The sequence below is a fragment of the Tachysurus fulvidraco genome, chromosome 10 (assembly GCF_022655615.1).
Source record: "Tachysurus fulvidraco isolate hzauxx_2018 chromosome 10, HZAU_PFXX_2.0, whole genome shotgun sequence".
Taxonomy (NCBI): Eukaryota; Metazoa; Chordata; class Actinopteri; order Siluriformes; family Bagridae; genus Tachysurus; species Tachysurus fulvidraco.
Genome location: NC_062527.1, coordinates 9,727,002 through 9,748,784, shown reverse-complemented (window position 1 = coordinate 9,748,784; position 21,783 = coordinate 9,727,002). Strand labels below are relative to the sequence as shown.

At 40.0% G+C, this 21,783-nt stretch overlaps 1 protein-coding gene across 1 annotated transcript; it reads left to right on the top strand.

The window, feature by feature from the left end:
* The first annotated feature begins 215 nt into the window (after nucleotides 1–215).
* On the top strand, nucleotides 216–21,208 carry klf13 (Kruppel-like factor 13). The gene is made up of 2 exons (XM_027172974.2): nucleotides 216–1,024; nucleotides 13,324–21,208. The coding sequence occupies exons 1-2, from the start codon at nucleotides 577–579 to the stop codon at nucleotides 13,650–13,652; spliced, it is 777 nt and encodes a 258-aa protein (XP_027028775.1). The 5' UTR covers nucleotides 216–576; the 3' UTR covers nucleotides 13,653–21,208.
* Nucleotides 21,209–21,783: the final 575 nt, after the last annotated feature.

The window sequence follows — 21,783 nt, the reverse complement described above, 5'->3', positions numbered from 1 at the left end:
AAAAACATACTTTAAATAAATACTTTAAATAAACAAAATTTGGTAGGGTACTAGATAGGAAGACTATTTAGTAACGTGGTATCCGGTTTTGGATAGATCCGAGTTCACTTGGTGAAGTTTGAGACGGTGCACTTTGGGACACTATGCGGGCCAATGAGCTCGCGCGCGCTGTGACGACACCCCGGGCCACCACGCCTCCAGCGTGGATACCGACAGCTCCAGTCAGCGCCGAGCACAATACTGTCACTTTACGTGGGTATGGACTTTTCAGCCACGATGGGGAGTTTTCATATTCATGCAAAACAAGTTTATGAGTCTGTCTTTGCCTGAACAATAGCTCTAAAGTGACCAAACAATCTGTGCGACGCGTTAACGGTTTGTATCTCCGCAAGCTTTTTATTCAGGATGTCAGGTTTCTTGAAAAGCCGGTAACGATACAAAGTGAGTTTGCTGAATGTTCAGCATCACACAAAAGGGATCTGCGACGGAGTTAAGCGATTTAGACAAGTGTCATTTCGCTTCTGAATGTTCTAAAGAAACATCGAGGGGCATTTTTTATTTTGCGTGTTTAACAACATGGAACATTTAGCAGCAGAGTGCCTTGTGTCTATGTCCAGCCGTGCAATTGTTCACGGTCCTAAAGGGAACAGGGAGATCCGACCCGAAACTGCGGCTGCACCAAGGAATGGAGAAGAGACCAAGGAAGCGCTTGTGAAGGACAACTCTTCTCTTTTTGTCGTGGCACGAATTCTGGCGGATTTCAATCAGCAGAGCCCCACTAATTTCGCCGAGCAGGCAAAAACAAAAGACGAGAGCGCACCACCAACCCCAACGCGAGAGGATGGAAACTCTGCCACACCTACCGCCGTCCCTGCCGACTCTGCCCTTAAACAAAGAGGCAAGCGATGGAGGGCTCGTACTGAACAGGAGTCCCCGCAGAAAAAGCACAAATGCCACTATTCTGGCTGCGAAAAAGTTTATGGCAAATCGTCACATCTCAAAGCTCACCTAAGGACACATACAGGTCAGTTTCCATTGCAGCGAGTGCTTTGTCATTTTGCAGCTCAGATACAGACACAGAACCAGAGCTACAGAAACCGGTTGGGAATTTAAAAAAAAATCTCCGAGTTACACCAGGATTTATGAATGTACCTCTACCTTGCTGCATATCATTGTAAATAAGACACCATACTTCAAACCTTGGGCTTGCGTAGTTGAAATAAAGAAGACAACTAATTTCTCACATACATACATACATACATACATACAAACCCGCTAATGTTACGCATTCTTAAACAAAAGTAGGTTAATATGCGATTTAACCGTGAGACGCGGTGTCGTATATAACGTCACGCCCACAGGAGAAGCCTATAGTCTATATAGCAACAGTTTCCCAAAGATTTTTAACGGCAGCACATCCGGTGCTTTTCTTTACAGATGAGCTCACTTTCTGTAGAAACACTTATTAGACTTGATGTGTAGGAGGTATTCTGGGACAGTATGTCCCGACCAAATGCTGGAAGTCAATGCGTAATTAGCGCGCAGTAACCAGTTGTCCTTTACCATAAGGAGAGACAGTAAACAAACCTCGCGTAATCTAAAATGAAAACACATACACACACAAACGCACCACTAGGAAGTACTAAACAAAGCCAACACTTTACACATAGCTCATTTCTCACGCAAAAACAAAAGTTGTCAAAACTGATAACACACTAGAAGGTCACCAAGCAGCTAGCTAACAGAGGAGCAATGCGCAGGACGCACCACGCAGTGCCACTGTCATCCTTTTTTTTTTTTTTTTTTTTTTGATACTGCTGATAATCCACGGCATGCAAAGATTGTAATAAATGCGTAGAAGAAACGAATAAAGAAAAGGGGAAAAAAAACAGGGTGGGGGTCGCCTGGAGTTGTGTAGATGTGTGTGCTTCTGAAGCCCTTTGTTGTGAAGTGCCACACCCCCCCGCGCGCTACACTGCCAGCTGATCTGGCCAGCAACAGACTCAGCTAGACGAGCTCCGAGAGAGAGGAACACAAGTACAGCACCACCCTTCAGCTTCACATCGAAAGCTTTTGTGCATTAAATAAGAGAGTTCTGCAAAATACAAGGAAGTTGTGGATGCTTATCTAATTATTTGTTATGTTGTCTAGCTGTTCTACTTGATCATTAATGTCCTTGCAAAACAGTTTTATTTAATACAACAAAGACAGCCAAGCCCCTCCCCCAAAAAAGAAGTCTTACACTATAGTATAGCATTAAGCACATCTGGCATCATAAAACTAGAGATCACCAAACAAGGCTTTTCCTTGACGTGGCTGGCATGGTACACACCCATTTAGATGAACATGGCCACGGCACACCCTTTTCATATGCGACAGTGAGTGCAGACAGGATGCACCATGTGAGCAGCAGTGAAGACTCACATTTTGTTTATGAATCTTTTAGTGTATGGCTTAAACAAGGCCAGAGTCAAAGCAATCACAATATAAGCCCAATAGTTTACTATTAATTGACATAAATTAATTCATTAACATGATATTTTTAATCTCAGATATTTTTGCTTGAATTCTTCCTTTCCCACATCTACCTTTGTTTTACTTCTAGGCCTCCTTGAGTTTGGGTTATTGCTGGAGACACATTCAGAGTGTATATGCTTTTTAGCACTGTATCAGATCACAGTTACATAGTCAGTAGTCAGAGTTCCCACAGAGTAATGCACTACATGGTATCACAACAGTGGAATGTGTGTGTATAAATAAATAAATAGAAATAGCGAGGGCCAAGAATATATATATATATATATATATAAATATTATATATATATATATATATATATATATATATATATATATATATATATATATATATATATATATATACACACACACATACATATATGGATCCTGATTTTTTTTGGCCCTCGCTTGACTTCCAGGCTTGCGAATGAGTGGTATTCTGGCAGAATAATGAGTATTCCATCTCATTTGTTTTGGTAATCAGGGAATGTGGGTCACTTGAGTTCATCAGCCAAGGCTCTGCCAAACTGCTATGTGCTCCCAGTCTTTTCCAAAGCACTCAGCAGATTTTCCCTCAGTCACAACCAATAGATCAAAGAGAAAATGGATCTCTCTCCCAGCTAAACACCACTGTCTAAAAGAAGGGGGAACACTGTGTTATAAAAACAAACCGGTGAGCCAAGTGGGCTGGAGTCCTTATTTGACTTCAACAACACCCTGAACTCTGTGCCGACTCTGGTTTGAACTCTATGTTGGAACATTTGTCCTCCTGAATCAGAATCTGGGCACAGACCTCTGTTTCTCCCAGAATTGAAAAAATGCTTGGAGCTAAGGATTTTTTTAGATGACTCAGTGTAGCATTGCTGATGTTTTTGATATTAGGTCATATTGGAATGGAGAACAGTTTCCCCCCTACAGTATTAGTTTTGGCCTGCAATTTTGCATATATGTGCGGTGTATGCAGTGGAAGGGCTGGGAAGCCATCATCACGTGTGCTAGCTTGCTGGGAGAAAAGGAGGTTTATGAGGGCGCTTGAGCAGATGTACTATTGTGATCAAATGCTGGCTTAAATGATGTGACAGAGGGCTTGACTAAATGCTTTGAAGGAGACTGCAGTACTGTATGCATTGAAATGCAAATCTATCAAGAACAACGTTAAATAGTAAACGTAATCTCAGAATAAAATGGAAATGTTTGTTGTTTTTGATGGCTGTTAGACATTATTATCATATTCTTCATCACATATTGTTTTAACATCCAGCTAACAGGCTTTGGAAGCATAACTAGTGATTATATCTCTTGCAAGCTCCATTCACATTGCACATTGCTTTCCACATTTCTAGACAGTATGCAAATCTAGCTTGTTGACTGTTTTAGCTTTTGGGTGTTTGTAGTGCTGTTCTATATAATTGACCCATGCATCTGAAGTTCACTTGGCCATTCCCTGTAATCCTGTGGTGACCTGAGTTTACAAAATGTTCCTGATTGAGATAAGGTTAGTGGAATGACCTTGAGGTGGATTCCCAAGAAATCTGTTACAGCTTAGCTTGACTGTAAAGCCAGAATTTGGCTGACTCCTGAGTATAGAAGTTAAAAGTGAACTTTCCTGCTAAAGGATTGTTTGATCATTGTCTTTGTCCCCCAGTTTTTATGGTAGATGTCTGTATATTAATTTGATCATGAGAAACAAGTAGATAAGACTTGATGCAGAGAAGTCAGATGTTTTACATTAGAGAAACAAAATATAGTCAACTTTTCACCAAACTAAATAGCTGGGAAAAACAATATACTGAAATCTTTGGACCTTTAACCTTAATTCCTACACAAGCCAACAAAGATAGTTCTGATTACAAAACATCTTCAGATTGCAGAAACATGTAGGAGAAAATCTAAAAGATTCTTAGAACATGAGGTTGTGATGTGCAAGGCTCATAAATCATAATCACCCACACAGATGGATGACTAGCACTAGATGTGTTGTCTTTATCTGTGACGTAATATGCTTGCAGGTTGCAATTTAGAGAATTTAAATTTCTGTAATACAATGAAGGGGGGAAAAACATGCAGTACTGCTTCTGTGCACTATGTAAGTGAAATAGCATGGGTGGGGATCCATATGAGAAAATCACATATTTGCAGGAAAGTTACAAAGCGGAGATTCTTATTTTTGTGGGCAATTTGGCACACACGTTCTATGCTTATAGTCTTTTCCTTGAGGTCTTTACAAAAGTTTTTTTTTTAACAAAATGTGTACAAAGCCACATCTCAGCTTTTTTGACTCTATTTCTAAAATATTAAATGTGGCTTAGCTTAAACTGGGCCATATGTTAAAGACTGAAATTCTTTAGCTGGGTGTCTTGGTAGTCTGTAATTTTTTTATTTGTTTTAACCTCTAGTTGAACTGGAACTTTTATATAATTTACACCAGACTTGGATATGATATTCGGGATAATTCTCTGCTATAAAAATGAGCCCTCTGGAATTTCATTATGTGCACAAATGTGTTTGATTAGTAATTCCAAGAACTTCTCTTGTAATTGGAAAGGGTGTGTATATATATATATATATATATGTGTGTGTGTGTGTGTGTGTGTGTGTGTGTATTTTGGGTAAATCTCTATCAACATAATCCATAATAAGTCTACTTCCTGTACAGCTCTATAATGTCATCTGGCTCATATAGGTTGAGCTAGTGTTCATGGAAGTGACTTAAAAACTAAAGCAGAGCGTTTAACTGAATCGCATTGAGGTTGTAGGCTGCTGTTTTGCACTCACTTTTTTCCTTTTCTCTGCACTGAATTACAGAATGTAGGTCAAATGTGTGTTAAGACAAGACGTTTTCAAAGGTACAATCTGAATACAAATGGTTCCCCATACTTCATGGGTTTGCAAGGCCTCAGCAGGTTGAGGGTCTAAGGTTACTAGACTGATTTGTTGACAACTCGTATAGGTGGGGTGTGGGTTCCCCTTCCTCTGAACCACTTGGCCTTAGCTATGGAAAATAAACTGAAAAGCAATAAATTGTTGAGAGATTAGCTAAAGCAGCTTTTTTGGTGGGGACAAAAATGTACAAACACATAAGGGCATGGTGTTCAGTTTGGTGACCCTGAACGTGTATCTCATGGAGGTTGCAATGCTTGCATTCAAAACATAGCTGCAATGTCTGTAAAGTCTAATTAATAAAATGTTTCTGTTACCATGCTGAAATGGAATAACATGAATAATGTGTCATGCCATGTCAAGAAATATGGTTAGTTTTGACAAAGTGATGCCTCTGATGTGCTCATTAAATGTTTTGTGTGCTAGGAGGCATGTCTAATCCTCATGGTTCCCAATGTCCCTGACAAAATGCCATGTTCTAGCTGCATTAACTTTTGATAGGACTCACAAGTAATCTCACAATCTAGCCAAAGGACATAATGGAATATTTCACAGACGGTTTGCTTTTTTGTTCTTCCTCTAACCCATATTACCCGCGGAAGCTCCCCATGGCTTTGTGTTCTCCATCACAAGGCACCTTTTTTGTATTAATCCACAGACAGGAACATGGCTGTGGATTACACAGTGAATAATAAGTGAAATTACAGCCTTATTTATTTATTTATTTATTTATTTATTTATTTATTTATTTATTTATTTATTTATTTATTTAATGTCTGGATAATGGATAATGCCTAGGAGGTATAATAGACTATATTCTGGTTCTCAGCCTCCTGTACTGTCCTTCATACAGCACTGATCTCACATATCCTTTAGTTAGCTTTGGCAGATCCTTATAAAAACCACTCTGTTCCTCCCCACCCTCTCAGCCTTGTGTCCTATTTCCCTAGCTGCCAGGGAGTTAAGAAAATGAGTTGCTGAGGTGTTGTGTGCTTGGCAGTGCCTGGCCTCACGTGCCCTCTAGTTGCGTGCGACCCAAAGGTGTCAGTTTCTCCTGGCAGGAAAGAGAGTTTCTAAAGCTGCCATGTTGCTTCATTTTAAGCCTTCCTGATGATTCATAGAGCCACCAGTGGAGGGTCACACACGAGACTTAGCACTGGCTGCTCACTTTGCCCTGCTTGGGACATGTTGTACAGAGTTGACCCACTGGGGACAGGGGATGAGTTTATGTCAATGCCTGTGTTCCCCCCACCCTGTTCATGTAGGTCATTTGTGCAGCTGCAGCTGCAGGCAGTCTGATTTGGGTCTTTTCAGCCTGTTCATTTTGGAGCTAAGAAGCATAGAGAGATGGGGATGATGTATATGTGTCTTTATTGATTGTGTGGCAGATTTGTGGAGTCTCCAGGCTGTCATATTTACATTAACTGTAGTCTGGGAGGTGGTTGACCCCTTCCCACTCTATACATTTTGAGCAGAAGATCCATAGTAGTGTGTTGTGTGAGAGGTGGTTATGGCACAGATGAAAAGGCACATTCACGCTGATGGGCAGCAGCATTGGGGTGCGGAAGGAGGGAGGAATGTTCTGAATTTCACATACAGAGTAAAAAAGACTTCATTCTGTGTGCTCTCAGTTAGAAGACTGATAAAGACACTGATGAGGGTCTTGGTATATTCTGGCACTTTCTTTAATGATCATACACTGTGTTATTGTATGTCCTGTATGTTCTTTGTATTCACTCACAACAAGCAGTGAAGCATGGGAAAGAGTCACACTCAAGGTGCTCAGCACCCTCCTGTCCATGGCAGCATTTCTGTAGATAAAACAGCTCTTATTAACAGCAGCTGTTTCTATGCCCTCAGTTAACCAGGCTTAGCTTACAATCTGCTGCAAAGAGAGACTGTTAGGCCTTTATGGTGTCATAAGCTAATTAATAAGCTTAATATGGTGAGTTGTAGAATTCTACCAAACCTGCTTCTTTGCACCACAAAGATTGAAGAATAGTACATGACTTATGAGTGTAACTGTGTCACTCCCTGGTTCATGCAAGTTAATCTGAGTGCTCTAGATGGTGGGTGGAGTAAGTTATGGTTATCAAAAATGGAATACTGCAATGGCTGAGAACATAAACCCTCCCATAGCATACACGGCTGATGCGACACAGTTCAAAAGTGATATTTCATCAGAAACAAAGGGGATAACAAATTAAATACCGGTTGTGAATTACCATCTGTCATGAAGACCATTTCAGCTCACATACAGTATATGTCTTTGCTCCACCTATACTTAAAACATTACTCACATAATTAGTCAAACGAGTAAAAGCAGACAACAGATTGAAAGCCTTTCAAGCACTGGTGTCTGTGTGGTTATACAGACCCTCCGCCAAACTCCCATTCACACATGCACATGCACAGACACAGATTCACTAACACAAGGTGTGATGCACTTCTGTATTTTGCCATCTTCCTACTCTCTTTGTTTGGATATGAGTTAAACCACATGAGGAACTTTTCATTTTGTCAGCAAAATAAAATCTGCAATTGTTCACAGTGTATAGTGTTAATACTCTGTGTCTGATAAATTACAGACAGCCGTGGCTTTATTACCAGTTTCTTTTCTTTTGTGGTTTTTAGTCTGTATGGTATATATGGCCACACTGAGCTCATTTTTTGGCTTGTTGCACTAGATGGTGGGTGTGACCCACATCTTTCTCCTGGCATGGTTATAGCGCTGCAGGCGCTCCCATGATGACTGACTCTGGTGTACTTCTGTTGTTTCATGAAGCTACCTCTGCAAGAGAGACATGCAGACTGGTCTGAGAACAGCACTGTTCTATTATCTGTTAATGATGAGGATTTGGAGATAACAAGCTGGTCTTGGACTAGAACAAAAAGGCAGGCAACACCCCGTGCCGAAGCTGCAGCTTCCACAGCAGTCTTGTCATTAACCCACTGTGGAGAAGTGTGGTTGGCTGGCTCCTGCCTGGCTCTCAGCCATGTCTATAAACGCAGGAATAAATTACATCCCTCTGATGAGTGCTGCTACTATGCTTGTGCTGCTGGTCTGGGACTCACATTTAGTTTGGCCTGCTATGGATATGATTGGACTTGCTTAGTGGAGCTCAACGTGGTGAGAGTTGTGTTTCTCATCCAGAAGGGTCTAACCAATACTTTCAAGCCAACTTCATGATGACATCAAACCACTATTATAGGTGGGCTAATGCTGGTGAGAGAAGCATGGCTGTCTCCTGGCTCCACACAGCTGCCATTTTTAGCTAAGATCTAGGATTAGCAATTTTCTTCTTTATTTTTACCAAACACATTGAACTGAAGTCAAGTTTGCTCAGTGGTGCTAGCTGCCTTTTTGTCTGCTTGGTAAAGCTAGTGGCTGTATAAAGCAATAACCCAGAGACTTTCTACTAACCATGGACATATATCACTGGGCCAATGTGGACTGAACCAAACCACATAAAAATATTGTTATAGGTATCATTTTGGTTACATTTATTCAAAATGTCACTCTGACTGAAATCTAGGTATGGTGTCCAATTGTAATCAATTGCAGACATCAGCAAGGTACGTCTTTTAAAAAGTCTTCTAAATGTCTCATTTCAATAAGAATGCTTGGTGTAACTTAGTTCCCCTCTCTCTCTCTCTCTCTCTCTCTCTCTCTCTCTCTCTCTCTCTCTCTCTCTCTCTCTCTCTCTCTCTCTCTCTCTCTCTTTCACTCACTCTCTCTCACTCACTCTCTTTCTCTTTGTCTTAGTAAAGACAAGTTATCAGAGGGAACCTCTTCCCAGGGGACATTAGTTGAAAGGTGTCCAACAAAGCTCTGTTCTTTTGATGGGTTTCTTCAGAAACCCTATATGTACAGACCTCGAGACCTAGTTTGGCCAGGGAAGTGTACTTTATGAGGCGTGTTGTGTTGATAAGTCAGGGTGGATTCATTAGATCTCCCATTGTTCATGTCTGACTGCCTGCTGTGCTGTCTCACTCCCCTGCTGACTTTTGAAGCTCACGGCTGAAGAAGCTGGAGGAATTTTATCTTTGCACTTCTTAGAACAGGTGACTGACGTTAAGTCTTGTGGCTCGTCATTGGGTCTCATTTAGCGTTGCTCAGATACAGGGCTGATCAGATGTCCATGGAGCAGACGGTTGGCCTCAAAGGGCCTCTCTCCTGTTTCCCACTGTTCCGTCTCAAATCCCATTCAGGATAGATGCAATCTGAGTACTGTATTAAATCATGAACTTAGGACCCAATCATGCACCGGCTAATCAAACCTTTTATAAGCCTGCTTGCGTTATGTAAGAATGCTACCTGTGACATAATTGTATCATCCCAGAGGGAAGACATTTGCTGCTCTGTTCTCAGTACTCAATGTGTCTGTGATGTAACTGCCTCTTGAGGTAACTGGGTCACTGTGTTTGTTAGTGGCGAGCACAAAACAAAAGTCTTCTCTAATTATTGCCCTGTGTTCTTAGAAATACAGGGACACACGGTCCTGCTGGCTCCCTGCCAGGGGGAGTAGCGCATACTAGCAGCCTCTGACATCATCACCCACAACAAAGGTCATGTAATAAAGCGATGCTTTGCAACACCTACGCATCCTCCTGAAATCTTGTAAAAATTATAGCAGTGAATGAAAAGGATGAGAGATGTGCTTTATGCAAATACATCAAAGAGTGGGTGGAGCAGATCACATTTTTGTGATTGTGACCTCTAATATTTTTCCACAGAAACAAAAGGGGATCTTTCAAAAGACCCCTGACGGTAATTCGCTTTATCCTAGGATTTGTGCAACAGCCTGGTATCAGTGTTGTCTTTACAAATAAGTATGTAGATCAGGTAAATAACAAGTAAACCAGCCTTTGTTTCTGCTAATGTTATCCTGGGTCTTTATGGTCACAGATGGACACACAGTCAGAAAGGTCTGAGCTCAGCAGTTCTTCTGAATGGACAGATTGCTCTTGTTTCACATGTGTGGTGACGCCGCATGACACCTTTGTCTGGATGTTTTACCTGACTGTACACACACAAGCTGCCTCATCACTCAGCAGTGTTCTGGACAATAACCATCAACAGTAGCACAAAGGATAGCAGCTAAGGTGCGCTCCAGTGTGAATTTGATCCAGAATTATCAGGAATTTAATCAGCAGTTAAATCGCTACTGCTACTGCTGGTGTGGCACGTTTTCACACACCCACACTCTCTTGTTGGTTTCATTTCCTCTTCTTTTTATGCCTTTTTTCTCTCCTTTTTTTCTAAACGCAAGTTTGTCTATTCTACACATTCAGGTTCAGCTTTCTATGTGCATTGTACTCTTAAGCAGGAGTTTCCGGTCCTGATCATCTTTCTCATGGCCAGTGAAATATTTATGTTGTTGGATCTGTTTTCTTTTCCCCTGGGACATTTGAAGATACATAGAAACTGTTTGAGATGTTTTCTTAACCACGTATCCTTATATGAATAACCGTGTGCAACCACACTGTTTTGTTAATCAATAATCCTGCAGATCATAGGTTACTCGTGTCTGTACTGAATAAAGCATGTTCCTGTTTCCTGCAAGAACAAGATTAATCTTAGATTCAAATTATTAAGCTTATGTTTATATTACATGGTAGGTACATGCAGTTTGTTTAAATGAGTTCAAACAAGAGAGACCCTTAATAATTAGCTCACCAGTATATAAGGTATGAGTTAAGGGAGATTAATATAGCCTGTGAATGGATGTTCATGTATTTGTATAGACGTATTGTAAATGAGGATTCACTGGTGCATTGACTGTACAAGAACAAGACCTTAGGGTCTTTGCTTGCATTTTTTCCGCCATGTGGGTCAGTCTATTTATGTTGGTGTGTAGGAGCTGTTATGGCCTTGGTTATTTGTGAGTTTGATAAACTACTATGGGGGAAGTATGGATAGTGGAAGCACATATTCTGGTATTTTTCACTTCTTCAGTGAAAAAAGTCAGCATACTGAGTGACTAAGAAACTTGAGTAGCTAAACAGTGTTGTTTATGTGTTTCTATGCGTGTGTATGTCTGTGTGTGAGTATACTCAAGGTCTGTGATCAGAAGGGAAAGGGGAACTCCACTCAGTCTGTCTGCATGAGAATGGCAGGACATGAACCCAGACTAAGCCAGTTTAGGCCTGTCGCTTTACAGACATTCTATGGGGGAAGGGACCCCAATGGCTCACACCATCATAGTGAATGCATGTTTGAAGTAGCACAGTCATTTTCCACTGGGACTTATAGGGAAACCACAAAACAAAGACAGTTGCACTGGCCTGTCTGACCCTCTCCATGCATTTCCTGCTTTGTCCAACTTCCTTGTTCAATGCCTGTGAGGTCTGATTTCTTTCTATTCCTCTAGGGCTCTAAAGATGAACCTCCACATATTGCAAAACATCACTGCATTTAAGCTTTCACATGGGTCACAGGCACAGCTGAGGGAATTACAACAGTAGCTCCTGTGCTTGCAGGGCAGAAAAGCAGTGACATGGAAGTAAAATGGACACTGTAAGGTTTATTTGGCAATTCAATGCAAGATGCTTTGTTTGGAGGACGTACACTCTTGCAATATGGAAATATACCACAATATAGGATGTAGAGGCCTATCTGGCATCATATACTGTGTAGATTTGTGATAAACTCTCCTTTTATTGTTTGAATTGAGGGGGAAAGGGTATAATTACCGTATGTGTGGACTCACTAATAGTTCCACATTGTCAGGGACAGGGTAGCACTTTAAACATCTTCAGTATCTGAATCCTGTTTAATTAGTGCCTGTCTGAAGATGCATTACTTTGCTAACGTGTATTTGGTATCAAGCCTAAAACCCTTTTTTTCCCACCTGACGTTTGTGCATTTAACACTCCTGATATTCAGCTCAGCATAATCTTACATAGTTTATTTATTTATTTTACTTTTTTATTTTTTTAACTAACTCTTCTTCAATTAGTATGATGCAGTGCTTTTGGCACATATGTCTCATTTCTAATGCCTGCATTCCTGACTTAATGTTTAGAGGCTTTTCACCCAATTTAATGACTGTAAAAACTTTTCACAGGCTATTCTGCAGCTGGAGGACTAATGAGAGAGTCATGCATACTCTACACTACCTCATAAAATGCTGAAAAGCATGAGAGCCTTTATGTCTGCATGCAAGGTGTTCATTTGTAATCTAAATGCTGAATGAGAAGGTTAAACCCTGGAGTGACCCACATGAGAACGGGTCCTGGCCACTGTGTTAATTCTCGGCTATGATCCATCAAGCCCTATAGTTGGAGCTAGACAGCTTCACTTTGGGCTGAGAGGAAACTGAACTTCACAAAATGGCTGCATATATCTGGCCCAAAACACTTCATCTAATAGCCAGTTCTGAACTTAAACCACTGTAACAGAAACAGTGGCCACTTCTGTTAGATGCTTGTATGGATTCAGGTAGTGAAAAATGAACTTGACACAAATAGGCAAGTTTTACTAAAACAGGATGTCTGCAGTAGTTTAATGGGGGCCATACGGGATACAAAGGGGCATAGCTGGATTTGGATGTTTCTAAAAGAACCCTTTGTCTACATAAGGGTAGGAAAAACTGCTAGGGTAACATCAGCTGGCACAGATTTCCCTGCTGTTAGTAGTGTATGTGTTGATGACTTGTAGCCTCCTTAGAACCCTTGTATTGGATTCAGAAAACTGTCAAAAGAAAATCAGGCCCAAATTGGTTCAAATCACTTTTCATCATAAACCTGTTTGTTTTTCTGTTTCTATCTAACATTTGTTTCTCTTTCTGAATAAAATTTTGTTGTGAATACTTTGGTATTTAATCTATATATTATTATTAGTGTTTTGCAAATACACTAGTTATAGTTCTCTGTTGGTGTTGAGTAAATACTGACAGCTGCGTGTGTTTGTGTGTGATGCAGGAGAACGACCCTTCCCGTGCACCTGGCCCGACTGCAGTAAGAAATTTGCTCGCTCGGATGAGTTGGCACGCCATTACCGCACACATACAGGAGAAAAGAAGTTCGGCTGCCCACTGTGTGACAAGCGCTTCATGCGGAGCGACCACCTGATGAAGCATGCTCGCCGCCACTCCGACTTTCAGCCAGCCATGCTGAAGAGGCAGCAAGGAGGCAGCGGCCCGTTGAACGTAGCGAGCAGCACACGGCCCGGATCGCTGAGCGACTACAGCCGCTCGGATGCCTCCAGCCCCACACTCAGCCCCACACTCAGCCCAGCCAACTCGCCTTAAACCCACCTGCACTTTCTGCCCTCTGCCCCCTGCAGCTCATTGCTGTTTTTTTAACTCAACTTTTTTCTGTCAAAAGTAGTGATGTTGCACACTTGTTAGCCACCACCTCTCTTTGCTAACCCTTTTGCTTGCTGTGGTGTACTCTACTGTACATAACTGCTTCCTGTAGTGCAATTGTTTTCTCACCAACTTCATAAAAGAGAAAAGTAGAAAACAGAGAAGAAAAATGCCTTTTCCAGATGGCAATATTTACATGATGTAACATATGTCTGTATTTTTTATAGCCTCTGGCCACAGCCAGTTTCCATTGTATTTTTGTTGCTCCCCTTTTGATCAAATCTGTTCAAGTGAACAAAAATTTAGACACAATTAACAGGTTTAATTTTTTTGTTCTCTCTTTTTATTTATGACGGGTTGGGGGAGTGGCGCACACACACACCTCAGGACTCTAGACAGTTGTTTTTCTTTCTCTCTCTCTCCTTTAATATTCACACTGACTGCACAATACAAGCATCACTTTACTCTGAAATTCAACAAGGGTTGAATTTTTTGCCCTGCTCAGGGATGGCCTTGTTAGCTTGAAAGAATGAACATGAAGAGAAAACATACAAAAAACAGCCTTACACACAACACAAAAAAATGCACTCTTCCTTTTGTCTTTTTTTTATTGGTTTTCACATCATTTGAAACTAGTACTAGATTTAACAGTCATAAAATCTCAATATCTGATCTGGCTGTAAGACGTGGTACCCCAGCTTTGGGTCTACAATGGAGTAGAAGTCATTGTGTATTTTGACTGGAAGTAATTCTTTTTGTTTTTAACATTGCTATCTCTAAGACTCTTTTTCCCACAAAACAGAGGGTTTTTCTGGATAGGTCCTCATCATACAGGCAATGTTATATGTTGTAGTGGCATAAATCCCATTTTCTTGGTCTAGATCTGACTTGTTCAAATCTGCATGAAGAGGAAAAATTATTTTAAATCAGATTTAAGCCACTATTGTATGTAATCCATGTGTGTGTGCATGTGTGTATGTGTGTGTGGTCAAACAACAGTGAGTCAGATTCTAATCTTTTTTATTTTATTTTATTTATTAATTTTTTTTACATCACACTTTACTGCACATGCATATATACCTTTGTGGCTCAATTATGGTGGATTGTCCTCATGATGTTATTGATTTCATAATTATGTGCATGTGCCACATTTCAGGGCAGAGCTTTGTTCACACAGTATGGACAGACGTAGCTCTCTTATAAACAAGGTGAAAAATCAAGATTTAAAGCATTAAGCTTGTAGTGTGAACAGAGCTCATGAAAATCTCTACATTGAGTCAATGTAGGTGATAAAACTGTCATTACATGCACCACCTTCCCAATGAGGAGACTAAATCCCACTGCTCTCCTTACAGGACTGAACCAAATCCCCAAAATGTGGAGGATAAAGTTTCAAAGCAGCAGCACTGCATCATAAAGACTGCACATGCATCAGCTTCAGGTTTTTCCACAATAGTACAGGTTTAACACACAAAGCAAGGGACCTGGATTCCTTTTTTTTTGTATGTTTGTTTGTTTTGTCTTTTTTTTTTGTTGATTTTTTTTAAGGAAAAGAGAGTAAAAAGAAAAGCACACAAGAATAAACCACCAAAGACTAGAAGGTGTAAAGGTGAGAATAGGAAAGCTTTTCTGCCAGTGATATCCAGAGCTGGGGGAAGGGAGATACATTGGCAGTCTCAGGTAACAACAGATGCCTCGGCTGCGTGACCTTACCCACCTCACTCACTGCCACCTGCCGCTTAGGAAACGGCTATGTTCAAAAGTAGGCTGTTCATAGCATGTGGGAGAGTCACTGCAATGGCAATATCTTCAGCATGCCTCTCTCACTCCTCCTAGAACAAGGCAGACAGTGAGAGGATGGATGAAGTGCTGAAGGGTTTCCCCAGGGTCTTTACTCTGGCAGACTAAATGTAGCCTAGAAGCCTGCAGGTCTGTAGAGAGGAGTAAGCTGGAAACTGGGCTGGGTTGCTGGGGCAGTAATGGGAGATTGAAGCTTGCCTAAAGAACAAAAGCAGCACTCTGGACAAGGCAGGAAAGAAAAGTGCTGACCCCAAGGGAGCCAGATAAAGACATGGGCTTTATCATAAGCTGAACAGTTCAGCAGAAGAGACAGCCAGTCAGCTTTCCCCTCTGCCTCCCCTCTGGAACGCAGACCTCCACTCCCATGCATGCTGCCTCTCTTCCTGCCCACCCGCTAAGCGCTAATGGAAGAAGGAGCATCCCATCATCTATCAGTGTTTTGCAAATGGCGCAGGGTTGTGGATCTCATTTGATTGGATGCCATCAAAATTTCAGGACACTGGATTTAAGAAGAAAGCAAGTAGTTAAGGCATTGTGAACAGAGAGAATGCTTATGGTAACAATTAAAATTTCAAGCATATCCTGTTCTGATCTGGAGTTCTATATCCTTGGAGAAGAAAAGAATGATAAATTTACTGTTTTTTCCAATACTAAGACCTTCCAGACTTTACTCAGACACATCTTTCTCTTTTCTTTGAAAGGCTGCCTTAAAGACAGTTGTATAGATCAGAATAAACTGATAAGACAAGACAGCACAGCTGTAAGACTCTACAGACTTTTTTAAGTTCCGGACCTCTACACAGACTTCTTTACTGTCGCAGAGACACTGATCGAAACAATCAGTGTTGCTGCTAAACACATTACCTCAATATACCATTACAGCAGCTGCTTTCAAACTTGATCCTCATTGAACAGGGGGCATTAGACTCATGAAATACTGTTGCTACCAAATCCATGCAGTAACAAATACATATCATTTAAGCAAACAGCAGTTTACCGTCCTTTGCTTGCTGAAGCTTGGGAAGATGAAGTACCTATGTGAGAAAGCGGACTTATGTTTCTAAAAGCCATTCCTCACAGTTATGCCTCATCAGCTCAGGCCAGAAGCTTACAAAACCTGCCATGCATAGAGGCACCACTGTCTAAACTATTTTGGCACTTGCCTCTCTCTCTCTCTCTCTCTCTCTCTCTCTCTCTCTCTCTCTCTCTCTCTCTCTCTCTCTCTCTCACACACACACACACACCTTCACTTACACACGGATGCATATACTCTCGCTTCACACTTTCACATACTCTGTTATCCTTGTCTTACTTATCATGCACATGCTTATTCCCATTGACTCTTATCACCTCACAGAGGGAGATGCGACTAGGGCACTATGGCTCTTCCCAGCTGGGGATGTGGTTTCCCTGGACTGCAGGAGCAGGTGAAGGCCTGTGAATACCAGGCCTTGTCCCCCTCTTCACATTCCCTCTGCTGTCTTTCTCCTCCCTTCCCTTCCCTTCCCCTCCCTTCCTTCCCTTCCCCCAGGGCCTCGCAGCCAGAGTCTTTCAAAACAGCACACATAATCAAAGCGCGCTCTCTCTCTCTCTCTCTCTCTCTCTCTCTCTCTCTCTCTCTCTCTCTCTCTCTCTCTCTCTCTCTCAAGAAAATACTCGTAACAAAATGCAACAGCATCACGCATACATTACTTCTGCAGTGAGACCACACATTATGAATTCTCACTATTAGATCATTTTAAACAGATTCAAGAGGTGTTTGAGTCAAAATGTCAACCAATTCCACTGTTATAGCTAACACTGGAGCACTAATTTAGTAAGTACTAATTAGCTTAATGCCCTCTAGGCTCACCTGTCATCAAGCAACCCCAAAGAGCAGATAACAACACCTTTCCTTTCATATTGCGTACATATGCTGACCATAAGCTTCTACTCATACCACCACAGAGCTGTTTGTTGCAGTGTATTGGAAGTGCTGAAGGTCATTTCTGTGTTCTCTTCACTGTTAGTCTGAGAACACGGTGACTTCTCCTCTGTCTCTAAACTCTCCTCTGTCTGATTCCAGTAGCATGTTCAAATATGTATGAATCCATGGCTGTGACTGGTCTTTAAATTGGTCTCACTATCTTGGGTACTGGTGAGATCTAACAAAATGAGAAAATGTTTCCAGTCTCTGGCATCCGCTTTAGCCGTCTGTAACAGGTCAATATGAGACATTGAAAAACATGCTTTTTTTTTCTCCATATATTCACTGTACTGAAATGACTTGAATCGGAAACAAGACCATTGAAAATAGATTGTGGCATGTCTAGGGTAAAACTGTACTTGCTCTGTCTTTAGCTTACAATTCAACTTTACGTGTGATTATAGCTCATAGATGTATTCACCTGGCTTTGTTTATTTGTAATCTACATTTCTGTGTTTGTATTATTATTATTATTATTATTATTATTATTATTATTATTATTATTATTATTATTATTATTATTATTATTTCCACTTTCTGAATGAAAACATATTCAGTTTTTTTTTTTGTTTTTGTTTTATGTTGTAATGTCAGTTTTTATAAGCCTTGAGCAAGACAAACCCCCAGATTTCCCTCTTTATGCAGAGACACTGAATTTTTTTCCCTATAAATGTTGTGGAAAGAAGTGGGATAAAGGGGTGAAAATAACTTTTCTAAGGCTAATCTTTCCTTCTTTAATGCCTTGCACACGATTGATATAATTAGCTTCATTTACAAATAATACATAACCATAGAGACCATAGCATTGTGAATAGGTAGTGTAGTCCCATGCTATTATTATTGTTGTTACATTTTATTATTCTCTCCTTGGTTATAGTCTTACTCAAACTTGTACTTTACAAAGCAACTCAGAAGGTTATGAAGTATGAAGTATTTTGTTATTAGAATGGTATAACTAAAATAATAATGGGCCAACTATCATGTCAACATTACCTAATTTATTAATACTCCTTCATTCAGACGATAAAGTTGAAAAAAATAAACGTTTTATTAATTTCTTTAATGTTAATCATGAATCATATTTAAATATACAAATTCCCCCAAATAAGCATAATTTATTTTCTATCTGTTGCCAGAATTATACTAATCAATTTTAGTAGATTTTGATTTTAAGAAACTAATATTTTTAAATAGCACATTAGCTTTGATAATAAGTGCCAAAGGCATTAAAGTAGCAATTCCAGGAGAAACCCTTAGAAAATTAATGTGTATTCCATAATCGGTGACATTAACTAAATAACCTTGTACAGTTTTCTATGAGTGATGTGTTTTTAAGTATGTGTACAGGACTGAATGATGTGCATTAGATACCCAAGTATTTTTAAGTTTAGATCTTTTTTCCTTTTGGTGTGACATTAATGTAGCTTTATGTTGTTTTTTGTCTGATTATATTGCTTTCTTAATTTGTCTTATGCTGTACAACTTATAACCTACATGGTTAAATATCCTAAACTCTTGGATGTGATTATTGTTATATTAATCAGAAGAGAAAACCCAACCATTCCAAAGGATTGCAATTTCATTTGCTGTAAATGTGATGCTTATATCAAACCAATGCATAGAATCTACATTACTTTTATGTATTTATTTTATGTTCTGTTTCGGACTGTGATGTATTTTACTGAATTACATTTGTGACTAGTTAATTTGGGTACTTTTCTTAACATTGCATACTTTTTTCTGCTGTTTTGACAATGCGCTTGTACTACGTATATTTGATGGTGCCTACTGGACAAAATAGACATACAACCATTCATGTTGGGACAGGATAAGCAGTAAAGCCTGAGTCTCTCATAAAAGGGATTTTGCAAGCCTGCTTGCTTGTGTAAATGCAGGTGTGCATATTATTTTGTAGCCATTCCCACGATAGGTGAAAGACAGACATGCAAATCAGGGGTTAGGCCCATGGAACTGTTGCATGGAACATGGGCCAAAGTGGTACAAAGCACCTGCCACTTGAGCCATCAAGCAAATGAACCCACACTGTACAATTAATTGAAGTTCAGCACTGGGTTCCTGTAATTAGAGCCTCACTGGGTTGTCACCAAAGACTTCTATAGTGGATGAATGTGGAGATGTTTGCATTTGCGTTAGCTGGAATTCAGGCTTCCATTTCACAAAGCACATTAGAGCTTTTTCAGCTGAAAGGAAAAAAATATTTATCCTTCGATTCATATGACTCTGGGTTATTCCCAAATGTGTCTGCCAGGAACTTCAGGAAACAAAATAGACCCTTTGAGTAATGAACAAAGCCATGGTAAAACGAATGGCTCGTGTTAATTGTCCTGGTAACATGTTTGTGAAGACTTGTGTAGACTGTTGTTTGCCCATTATTATTGCTTATGGGTTCTTCAATCAGACTAACCCTTACAATGAAGTGTGTCCATAAGTACAATAGAATTGCACTGTTCTTGTGCAGGTTAGTTTTTCTCCAAAGAACCTGTGATTGGCGGCGTAAATGCCATTGAGTAATTGTGTGGCTTGGAAGAAGAGAAACCCCTCTGACATCAATGACACAAGTGTGAGCACAGTTTATAAATTACTGGAAACATCCTCCACATAAAATGTTTACTAGGGGAAAAACATTAATGCCTCAAAATATTTTAAATATGGGGAAATTAACTGTCTATTTTCATTGTATATGAAGGCTTGTACAATACAGTCATGCTCTTATTCTTGGTCACTTGTATTGACTGATGATTTTAAAGCATGTGGTCATTTGTTTCAGTTTGATCTTCTGTTAATCTGCATGTTTAGACTCAAACACACAGCTAGTCTTTTAGTTGCTTGCAACATCCAGTGGTGTCAGCAAGGACAAGGCTGCTGTTGTAGCAGCTGTAAATGAGCACACATGACTGGATCAAATTTGAGGCTCAAACTCTGAACCGGCCGTCCCTTCTTCCACTTTTTCATGATGTGCACTCCGCAAACTTCTATGAGCCCCAATACCTGACACATTTCTTCATGGCTTCTCATCTTATTCTCTCTATGTGAGAGGATTTATTAGCAAGGGATACCCGAAATTTATAGATATTAGTGATGTTGATTAATGATATTCAATGGCCCCAACTAATTAGTTATTTTACATACCAATGATGCACATTAATTTGTACTGCCCATAAAGCTCAAATCATTAAATGAACAAAAGAAGATGTATAAAGATTTTCTGGGAAGTGATAGATGCTTCAACCTTTCCTCTAGGCTTTATGTGTATACTTGGCTTGCCTTCCTGATATATGCATTAGTCTTTATTTTCTATCACCATGCAATGCCTGTTCCTGTGACTACAGCGCAGCTATAAAGCGCTTTGTACAAAATAACTCATATTTCAACTATGGCCAGTTCCTCCCTTCATGACCTCACTCAAAACCTGCCATTCATCACCATTTGTTTCTTTTTCTTCTTTTTTGTTTCCTAATCAACCAAATCACTACAGTGAAGTATTACAGTTGTACAGTTCCACGGATTATACCAACTCTTAATGTTGCTGGTCATGGTTGCTCTGCTGTATCTTTTTATGACATTATTTTTTACATTCTAGACAATATATTGTGACTCTGTCCTATGCAAATATGAGAATTAACAAGAATTTGTCAAATGATGTATGTGTCAACTTGTATGCATGAAATAGTGAAGTTACATTTGAAAATAAATGCCGAAATAATCAGCTTTATCGTGGTGAAAAGTGTGAGTTATTTATTATCATGAATTCTTGTTTTTTTCTCAACAGATGGTGTCTAGAATGATGATATTATTAATTCTTACTGTCATTTGTGCAACACACAATTAAAAACACTATGGCCTTGTAAAAATCTTCCAAATGAACACAGTATCACCATTTTAATCACCTAAACTAACGGTGCCTTCTGGTGGGTTCACATTTACTTTCTTTGCTCTTCTTATTTTTCTTCAGTTTTACTTCAGTTAATGAATTCAGAGCATCAGTGAAAGCGGAAAATAAGTGAACACCTCTAGTGATGTCAGTTGTGGGAAAGTCTGGGCCCTGCTGACTGGGGTTGCATGCATACAGGAAGTGCACCTTGTTCCTGTGTGACTGCACCCATGCAAATATTAACTGTAAGTGATGTGAAAACGTTTTCTCAATAAATCATTTGCTGAACTGAGTATAGCAACCTGGACACAACTCACTGAGCTGACTGTGCTTTTGCATTGAGTCGCATGTGTGGGTTATAACATTATGTGTGCAAGTTGAAAAATTTCCCTTGAAGTATAAAACTTGAGATAGAA